A 10,700-nucleotide genomic window follows, 5' to 3' on the forward strand; every position below is an offset into this window, starting at 1 on the left:
AATGGCTAAAACATACAGTGTGTATATATATGTTTACAGTGTTTTAGAGAAGGGAAAAAAAGCCCCCAGACGGTCAGAGAAAGCTACCATTCTTTGTAGGATGCCAGACTATCAATATAAAAGCACCAAGACATTAAAATGAACACATCAGGGATTGTGAGATATGCTGATTTTCAGTGTTGTTGTTTTTTATATTAATCTCAAGGTAGGCTTGTGAGGATTGAAATCAGTAAATTAATGTTAGAGATTAAGTAAAAACCCAGAGAGACAAAAGATTCATTCCATTTTTTTTATTCAATTAAAAACAATGTGCCAATATTTTTGATTAATAAAGGCAAACAAATACACTCCATCTTATTTCCTACTGTATTTTTTTTAAAAAGGCTCAATTCTCATCTTTTTTTAAAAATTAAAAACACTTACAGGCATCAGTTACAGACAGTACATTAGTTGTCATGTTGAGTAGCAGTGGTTGTATCTGTCAAATACAAGCAGCAATCAATATAAAAACTGGGATTGTTGTAAACTACACTCACACAAACATCTCATTTACTCCATTCAGTAGAACTTAAAATTCACTGAAAATTCAGTTATATCCTGCATTGCTCTGAAATGGTCTAAAGTGTCCATAAGCGCAGAAAAAGTGGTGACCAGGATATTTTCAATCTACAACAGTGACAGTGTGCATCAAAGTAGCAGAGATACAATTAATTGTACATGCGGTGTCTTTAAACATGATCTTCTTGTGTAAATCTTACACTAAGCTTTTCTTTTCTCTCACAGAGACAAACCACCCGTTCAATGGGGATTTGTGCACAGGCACATTCTAGCTATTTTTGCTAAGAGATCTGTAAATCCATCTAAATGAAGCGAAGGCTGCTGGAGTTTTTCCTGTTTGCACACACAGCATGTGGCTTCCTTTAAACACCAAAGTGATCAGTTGGCTCTAAAAGGACTAAAAGCAGTAAATTGTGATCACTGTTCTGTGACAGATAAGCGGAGTGTGTCGCCCTCTAGGGATGATGTAATGATGCTGCACTTCAAAACCTGCATGAGAAAAATACAAAACAGACTTACAGCCACAACTACACCAACATTTGTGTTGATAGACTTGAAATAGGAGGAAGAAAAAGGCATTTATTAATTTTCAATCCAATCATGGTTAAGAGATAAACTATTGCAATACAATACCAGAGTTATGCTTTCAACAACATTCACAAGCTTGTGTGTAGCATCCTTATCACATGCTGGTTTGTTTTCTTACCTTAGGTTTTATTTGGGAATTCCTGCCACAATCTCAGACTCAATACCACAGTGATCAGATCCACGCAGGATTTTAAAGAATCCTGAAGATCAGAGACACAGAAATCAATTAGTTCAGTGTAAAAAGGTCAATTAAGAAAAGGCATGCATATTTGTAGGCATTGCATATCTTTTTCATCTGGAGTGTGCGAGTATAGAGTAGATCTCATTCTTTATAAATGTGGCAGATGCATGTGCTTACACACGCATGTCAGAATTGTAAATATACTGGTATAGTAGTTAAGTAAAAGAGCCATACCATAGTGTAAAAGTTAATAGTGAAAATGTACCTAAAGGGAAATAAGCTCATGTTTTGTGTATGATATCTAAATTTGGACAGTTTTGAGTTGAGATAAACATAGTGAAGTAAGATGTGTATCAAGATAATGATGAAGAAAATAGCACATCCTTTTACTACAGACACACCCTACCCCTGGTGCCACTCTTTATTCCATTACCTTTGTCCTTGATAACTTCCTTACCATTTGTTGTCTGCTAGCTTCATCTGACAGTCCTCTCATTCTCTTACCATTTGTTGTCTATCAGACCTCTTGATTCCATCACCATTTTTCACTGATCAGAAACTATATGCAAACTGACCACTATTCCTTTCTCTATTTACATACTGTCCCCTTCCAGCTGACTGACCAACTGTATAAAATGTTTCACTCTGCAAATGTTCTGGGTTGGCTTACCTTCACAAACTCATGCTCCGTGTTGGTAAGCCACCATATATTTGAATACCAATAAACATCCCACTACATCAAACTTTGCATAAATTTCTTAACAATCGCATTTTGTGGGGTGCTACTCATCAACTGAATGCAGTGGAATTCAATAACCCTGTAAAGTGTCTTCATGAAGGTTATATTTTTGAGACACTGTGAGAGAAATGCTAGTTCAGAGTGTGGTCACTTAAGGCTGCAGGTGGTGTGTTGTACAGCATTATACTGCAGTGATTAGTGCATAGAAATGCTGTTGTTTATAATGAAAGTGACTATTTTGTTTGAGTTAAAAGTAGTAAAATACAGGTCTCTGCTTACCATTATCACCCCAGTCAGTGTTCCAGGAGTTGGCACAGAGCCAGTAGGGGACGCCATCCTCCTCTCCCCAGCCCAGGATCTTGATGGCATGTCCGCCCACAGCAGAGCCTGACACATGCTGATACACACCTGAAGACAAGAAGAGGACGCATGAAACACAAGAGGTGAACTACGAGGTCAGAAACAATACCGTACACGATCACTGAGCAGAATATGCAGTTAGGGTTTACCCTGTATTCAACTGGTAGAGTGCAAATATTCAGTGTGAGATGTGTTTACATTACATCTGTTAGCAGTGCATGTGTTCTTACCAGACTTGTACAGGACAAAGTCTTCATAGACTGTGAATGCTCCCTCTACTGGGCCGTTCTTGTATATCTCAGTCTGAATCTGCATCTCGTCTGACTCCACGCTGTAAGACGATTTACCTGAAACACATTTTGGATTAGGATCTTGCTCTGTGTGTGTGTGTGTGTGTGTGTGTGTGTGTGTGTGTGTGTGTGTGTGTGTGTGTGTGTGTGTGTGTGTTCACCAGCATTAGGGTTAGACTCATCCTTAGGACATCAACATACTGTCTGTGATACATGAAAGTGGTTAATAAAGCTATGATTCCATGTCAGAGCAGCCAAAATTTTTATTTAATAAAAATTTATATATGTACTAAGATACTCAGGCTAGTAACTGTTGAACTGAGACCCTTTACTATTTAAATTGCTTTCATGTTTTAGAATTATTCATGAAGCAGAATCAACTCGATACATAACCAGACTTAATGTAACAAACTAAACATTTCAATCAATTGTATGGCGGAACAAGACATAGTTCAAATGTTAAATATAATTTCTCCTTTTATATAGTAAATATAAGTGAATATGCAACACCACACAGCTAACATTATTAAAACACTAATCATTACACTTCTTTTGCCTTTCTTACCAAAGTGCTTGTCTTTTTTGTAGGCGGGTGCGTATCCAGATTCACACCTGGTGATGCAGTCTGGTGTGCTGCCACCTTCTCCAGTGCAGGCAGGTCTGCTGCCATTCACATGGTGCTCACAGGGAGGGATGGTGTACGGACGACAGCCTGTAGGCACAAAGATATTCTGTCAAACATATTCACGTCTAAAAACACATGTGTACCACTGCAAGAGTCTTTTTACAGACACTAACTCACCAATGTGGGAGTCATATAGACCTCCAGTGACAAGTCCCTCACTGGTCCAGAAGTCCCAGGCAGCTGAGGGGTAACCACCATTACATCTGAAAACAAGACCAAAAATAAAAGCAAATAAATACCAAATTTTCATCCTTTACTAGATCTACTCCATCTCTGCATCCAACTCTCAGTGTTCACGCTGCACCATACAGAGAGGCTGAGCGGACTGGATTTCTACCAGTGTTGATTCTTTATGCAACTTCTTGGTACTGAAACCAGCTAAAATTCACTGAAAGTGCTCTTTCCACATTTAAAATACGTATGCCTTATTCTGTGGAACTCACTGGAATTATTTTCATCTTGGTCACATTATAGCATGAAATTTCACTGGTGAGCTCATATCGAGCTAAAATACATTTTTCACCCCTTAAATACTCAGTAATTTAAATTATAAACTGCATTCCTCAATACCAAGCTCTGGATTATCATCCACATGCTACAGGTCGCTGCAGTTATCTACTGGGGACTACTGAATATGACAAAGTAAAGAAATACTGCCACTTCGCTGCCTCTTACCCCATGCCACAGCTGTCACAGCAGGTCAGCAGATCCTCAGAAGAGATCTCCACACTGACCTTGGCATTGCTGTGGATGCACACACGGTCAGAGATGGCCTCTGCAGCACCAAACGCCTGGGAGAAGAACAACAAAGACACTGAGTCTACAAGTGATATTGTACTTGATCATGGCATCAAAATTAGACAGGCAGAAATATTGTCAACCTGATGTCCATTAGTTTTAGGCTTTTTTTCCGACTTTAATTTTTGTTTTGTGAAGTTTTACCTTATCTGAATTGAGAGGCCAAGGGATGGCATTCATCATTTGCCGTTTAACTACAAAGCTTTTTAAGGCCAACATCCCAGTCAGTGACTGAGTATCTCACCCAGCAGGATCCACAGGAGCCCTGGTCTCTGATCTCCTTCAGGGTAGGACAGTTGGGCCACTGCTCTCTGGCGTCAAAGTCTTTAGGCAGCTTCAGGTCTCCAGCATACTGAACCCTACAGAGGAAAACAGAGCCAAGTATTATGCTGCGATAGTGCTGTATAACTTGATGTACTGGTGTTCCTTAGAAGGTGTGCCAGTTTTCCTCAGTGACACTGAAAATGCTGTCAAATTTACACAGTTAACTCACTGACATGAAAGTATATTAAAATACTACATGATCTACTGTGATTCATAACCATCACACAAAGTACGCGTGACACTCACATGACTGGCAGTTTAGGTCCCTTCAGCATTGTGCCGCAGAGTTTCTGGACATAACTGTAGTCAACATTGTGGAAGTTGTGACCAGCCTGCAGGACAGGAAGGAGAGTCAGTCAAATTGAGCCACTTTTATTCATTGACGGATGTCTGAAGGAAGGGAAAAAGTAAAACTCACCTTCCAGGTAGTATTGATCTTATTGATGTAGTTGACCATTTCATTGGACATCGGTTGAAGCCGAGGTCTGGCCAGGCTCATCGACAAGCTGGCAGCCAGTAGGAGGAAGGCTGCGTGCCACATTTTTCCTATAAAGACACAAAATGAAGAAGAGGCGAATTCATTTGTTATTCCCATTAAATACTGCAATCAAAAGCTTTGAGTTGAAGCAGTTAAATCAATTCAGACTCCGTCACTAAACCTTAAATCATAATTTACCTAAGCCTGACAAACACAGACTGTTTTAATTTAAGTCATGTTCTAATTCATTCATCACATAACGACTGAATGGATTACAAAGAAAGTTGAAGGACAACACATGAGTTACAGATATATACAGTAGGTACACAATAAAAACAAGAGTTATTGAAAACTGTAAGGGCTTGAACTTAACTGAAGAAAAATTTGTATTTGTCATCAATAAAATCCTGAAGCAACACAATGCTGTGCTTGGACACATGACAGTCCCCACTTAGATGCACTCCTGGAGTTACACAGCCAGCAAAAAAAGTTCTTAGTTGATTGAACATGGTCACATTGGTTGAAGCTAGAAGTGGAACACATGTATGGAGTGTACTTAAAGAGGGAAGAAAACCCTCTTATCCTCAGTCATGCTGGTCAGAGCAAGTTCCAGTCCAGTGGATAAACTGACTGCATCAACACACAGTACACAGATTTCCACTAATTTACTACACGTAAATCTTTGGATTTGTTGGGTTTCTCTGTGTAAATTTCGTAATGTACCTTATGATGCAAAGTGCCTTGAGATGACATACGTTGTGAATTGGCGCTATACAAATAAACTTATTTCAATGGAAATGTACATTCACAGAGTAAAGACAGGAACTTTACATTTACAACATAAAGGACATTTACTCTTATGAAAGGCCATTTCCACTTGAAAAATACTCAGTTCAGATATAGAAACTCATGCATTTTAATAAAAGAATCCCCTAAATGGCCTCAGTGTATCCATAATACAAATCATATTACGGGCAGTGAAATGCATCGCTGAGAGTTGAGTTCAGCTCCATTAGCGATCCTAATGTAGTCTATTAAACAGAAGTCGGAAATGTGCTCAGGATATGCAGGAAGTCTAGCAAAATCAATACCAAAGCAGACAGTGCTTCTTCCATGATGAGACTAACTTACAACTTAAGGTCAAAATACAACTGGTGATTTTGTTTGACCCACTAGTGCTTCAAAACTAAGTTGAACATAATTTCACATGAGCTTAATTTGCAACTTAGGTGTAGATGTTCAGTTTTGGCAATTTTCCTTACAGACTGAGGACAAAGGCCACTCTTGTTAGCCACCTGTAAACTCAGGACACCTGTTTAGGCATGCCTTTTCTACATTTGAATTCTAGTGAAACTGGTTTCATATCACATGAGCGAGGCTGACGGAACATCGTCAGCTAAAAGTACACAAACGGAAGTAAAAACTGAAAATCCCCCGCCACAGAAGGACATGTGCTCTGAAATCACGCTGATGTACCACTTTCCTTCTCTACAGTCTAAACCAAGCTCTTTTCAAGTCACTTCAGAAGTATATTTACCACCATAAAGTTCAGGTTATGTGTACAGAGATGTCAGTGGGTCCACCAGCGGCTGGATAACCTATGTGCAGTGTACACCTTGTGAAAATATGATTACTACCAAGAAATTATTTGTTGAGTTTTTAGAGAAGTGGCTGAACCACAAAGAAACTGTCGATGAAACGATGGATGTGATTTAGGGAAGTGAAACATTAGCGTACTGCCCTAAAGAAATTAGTACAACATCAATTTCTGTCAATGCACACAGCAAGGCTACATGATGTTGCTGAGTCACAGTGGCGGGTTACGAGGCCTTTCTTCCAAAGTACTCTTAAGTGTCTCTTAAATTAGCTGACAGAAAAACATCCCCCATTTTCAGGGTGTTTTTCTGATGGCAACCTACAGATTCTTGTCTGACTTTTAAAGGTCAAGGGGTTGCGAAACTGAGAAAAAGATGAGTCAGCATCAAAGTCACAGAAATACATTACTTAAGTTCCTCATCAACTCGGTACAACTGATTGACTTGATATAAATCCTATAATGTTGGGCTGAGTTCAGCTGAAAGAGACCTTTGTTTCCTCAATCTTTTCTTATCTACACTAATCATGACAACACTGATATGCATGCCTCTATTTTTAAGTCTGTCATTTAAAACTACAACAATAAAGGATTTTTTTTAACATAATGCTGTAGAGTGGGTGGGACAAAGCAGTATGATCTCATTTATTTGCGCCATATATCTGAACAAGGTGACACAGTTAGATAAACACAGCAGTAAAAATCTGGTTGTTTTGTCCTCTGCATACTGACAAATAAAACTCATTTCCTCATTCCCCGTCATAAAGGCCTGCTGACAATAAGCAGCCCGATGTCGCGTTTATTTAACAGTTAGTAAGTCTTTCCTGGAAGAGGGGGAGGCTTTTTAAAATTTCTTTGGCGCTGAACACAATATGGTGACAAGCTGGATGATTACTTAAAGCTCCTACAGGTTTACTCATCCAGCTCTGACCCTCTGCTGTATCTCAGATATGTTAAAACAAGTCTCAGCCTCCCTGTTTTTGTAGATAATGTAGAGGACAGAGTGGGTGCTCTTATAAAACACAGTTTCACTTTCCATTCCCTCTGGTACCCTGTTTCATAATCATTTCACCCTCATGTTTACCATTATTTTCTGTATGTAGCTGAGATACTGTCTGCCTGCACTAGCTTAATTCATGGATTTACCTTAATTAATAAATGATACCTGTGTGTTTGGACGATTTAGCCCCACCCTACATGTCTCACCTCTGACCGTGAAGTTAAATTGGGTCAGACAGGGAAAAACAATACGAGCTATGAAAACAAATAAGCTCCCTGCTACAATGAAGACTGTTTCTTTGTAGTGGGTCAGAAATATTAAATATTTTTTACCTTTTAGCGTGTTTAAAGAGACGTGGAACAGATTTAGCTAGCTGCTGTGTCTGTGAGTAAACAACGTGTAACTCACGTAAAAGCTTAAAAGCTGAGAAAGAAAACGAAGAAAACAAGAAAAATCTGTTACCTGTAGTTTGTCTGTCAGCTGTTAGTGTGGGTTTGGTTAGTTCTTAGTGTCCAGCTCTTCTCCGTGCCCGTCTGTTGGACTCACAGCTCAAAGGGCCTGTTTTATTTACCGTTGCAAGCACGTGAGCCGGTCACATGAACGCGGCTCACGTGACCACCGACACCCCAACGGTCACCATCTACTTCCTGTGGTCGTCTGAATGTCTATGATCAGCGATTATTAATTACAGTGAATACATATAAAACCTAGTCTGATTATAACTGACCAAAACTCAGATTTAATAGTGACAGTTTGCTGCAGTGAGACACAGTTGATCTGAACAACTCTAATCTGACCGCTAGGTGGTGTTGAAGTTCACCATGTGCTTCATAATTTCTCAGGATAACCCTGCCGTCTTTGTTTGCTTATACGTTTCTTGTAATGTTTTCTGCTGCACTGTAAAATACCCTCTAATGTTATAGCTTCTCAAGTGCAACAACATAATATAGCTCTGTTACTCTACATAAGTTTAACTCTATACTCTGTGGTTCTCCTACAATTTAGGTAGGCTACATTTATCCAATATGCCATATCTATCTTCTTCTTTTGCCATTCAGTTCCAAGTGGAGCACCAGGCCGTCTACAACCCTTTACCATTCACCTCTGTCCTGGGTCAGTCTTTCCATTTCTTTCCTCGCTTGGTTTCTGCCATGATGTTTTTGGTCTCCCTCTGGATCTTTTCCCTTATGGGTTCCATTGATCTTCTCATAAACTTTGGCCTATGTATCTCTACTTTCTTTTTCTAATTTCTTCAGCAACAGAATTTTAATAGATTTTCCCCCAGAGTTCAAGGTTTTTTGATGTAGTTAAACCAAGGATTTGTCGTAAGCACTAGGTGATGAATGCCTGGACTTTCTGCACTGTGCAAGATGTTAGTTTCCGATTTTCTGACCCATGTAGCAGCACTGCCTTGACATTTGAGTTAAAGATTTGAATTTGAATTTTTGTTCCACCACATCTGTATGTAGTCTTTATTATATCTTTATTTTTATCATTACTTAATTTTGTTTTATATTGTTTCTCACACCACTTTATTTCTATCGTGCTGCTGCAATGTGTCCATTTCCTCGGTGAGGGATGATCTTGTCTAATTTTCTCTACAACTGTAATTTCCAAGTTGAAGGGCTGCAACCTACAAATGTGATATGGCTGTAAATGCAGAAAATTAAAAGCAAAATGTGTAAATATCCAAATCTTTAACAAGCTTAAGGTAGTCTAAGTAAATCTGCTGTTTTATGTAAAAAAAAATTGTGTAAATTTTTGATTGAAGTAGAGTACGACAGCCCAACTTTATCTCTTATTGTGCTGTTTCTTTAAGGGTTGTTATTTTGTCAACTCTGATTCTCATTTAAGACATTTTGTTTCATGGTCTGCTAATTTAACTGTATGGCACTTTGATTCTAATCCTATTGTTTTTATATGTGCTCAATGACAAAATGTGACTTTGACTTTTTGTAACAGTAAGAGTCTTTTTATCATCAAGTACTAAACATTAAATGAATAACATTGGAAGCAAAAAAGAAAACTGTGATCAAAACATTGTTGTGTTTTACTCCTCTGTTTGAAATGATAACAGTCACTCCAAACAGAGGTTATATTGGGACCCCTGATAGTCTGGGTCCCAAAATCTGTGAATGCACATTTACTGCTTGATTCTCATTGACTGAATATCCCTGATTCATTTAACCAGTAACCATTAACCAGTCATCATCACATCTTAGATATGAGTCTGAAGTGCTTAATGTCGTCATTATGATGCCTTTTAAATAAATGCAACTCAAACATAGTAGTCATTTGTTACTCATTGGATTAAGACATTTGCTTAGAGGCCATTATATTTTACTTATTAAAAATCAAGACAGTAAGTTGCTCAGTTTGTACTATGAAGTTGTAGTAAACAGATGAGATTAGTTTAATCTACAAGCATACAGAGAACTCAACAGTCTGGTGAAACTATCCAGATGATAATTTAATTATTGTGTTGAAAGGATCCTTTCAGTCATTTCCAAATCTTACTATCTTCAAAGGCATTTAATGGGGTGAAGGTTCTCTGCAGTATTATTTGGGCTATGAATGAAATATTCATAGTGGAACATAGGTAATGCAAATGATTTTTCTATTTATAATATATGTGTGACTCTTTTGTTTCATGTCATTCTTTTGAGGTGTATCTTGTGATTTGCAACTGACTGGCATTTTTTTTTTGTCTTTCATGCTGTATTGTGCTGTGGATCACTGACTACAGGAAAATGCTGAGTGTCTTGCTGCTTTCTCTTCCTTTAATGGGTCTGTCATCTGACTTTCAAAATGATGACATGGGAAAATACTGTAACCATAGCACAGTAGCTTTAACTATTGTTCCACCCATCCAGTTGCATAAGAGCAGATCCTCTTTTTGACCAAAAACACTTCCTGCTTCAACCAGACAGCGTGACCTCGGTCACATTCTTCTTTTAACATGTTATCATATGAGAATATTATTTAGAGACAAATTAGTAGCAAAGTAGTTGTTAAGGTGTGTTCAGTCGTTGACCATGCACCTTTAAGAATATTGGTGCATTTCTGCTCTCCTGGAGCCCTAAAAAAATAAATGAAAAATATTCT

At 38.4% G+C, this 10,700-nt stretch overlaps 1 protein-coding gene across 1 annotated transcript; it reads right to left on the minus strand.

Moving 5' to 3' along the window:
* Positions 1-275: 275 nt before the first annotated feature.
* On the minus strand, positions 276-8,223 carry ctsba (cathepsin Ba). Its single transcript, XM_051945025.1, has 11 exons — positions 8,058-8,223; positions 4,942-5,069; positions 4,770-4,855; positions 4,444-4,558; positions 4,077-4,192; positions 3,519-3,604; positions 3,282-3,428; positions 2,657-2,773; positions 2,346-2,474; positions 1,265-1,346; positions 276-1,047 (listed from the first exon to the last, which is right to left on the minus strand). Exons 2-10 carry the CDS (start codon positions 5,062-5,064, stop codon positions 1,273-1,275), a joined length of 993 nt encoding a protein of 330 aa, XP_051800985.1. The 5' UTR covers positions 5,065-5,069; positions 8,058-8,223; the 3' UTR covers positions 276-1,047; positions 1,265-1,272.
* Between the last annotated feature and the right edge of the window lie 2,477 nt (positions 8,224-10,700).

The sequence above is a fragment of the Acanthochromis polyacanthus genome, chromosome 2, assembly GCF_021347895.1.
Source record: "Acanthochromis polyacanthus isolate Apoly-LR-REF ecotype Palm Island chromosome 2, KAUST_Apoly_ChrSc, whole genome shotgun sequence".
Classification (NCBI taxonomy): Eukaryota; Metazoa; Chordata; class Actinopteri; family Pomacentridae; genus Acanthochromis; species Acanthochromis polyacanthus.

What these genes read in the sequence shown, in the direction of transcription:
- ctsba (XM_051945025.1), bottom strand. Translation starts at nt 5,064, where the DNA reads ATGTGGCACGCAGCCTTCCTCCTACTGGCTGCCAGCTTGTCGATGAGC. An exon ending in TGTGACAGCTGTGGCATGGG is followed by an intron (nt 3,605 to 4,076) that starts GTAAGAGGCAGC and finishes TCTTGTTTTCAG; the next exon opens with ATGTAATGGTGGTTACCCCT. An exon ending in TCTATATGACTCCCACATTG is followed by an intron (nt 3,429 to 3,518) that starts GTGAGTTAGTGT and finishes TTGTGCCTACAG; the next exon opens with GCTGTCGTCCGTACACCATC.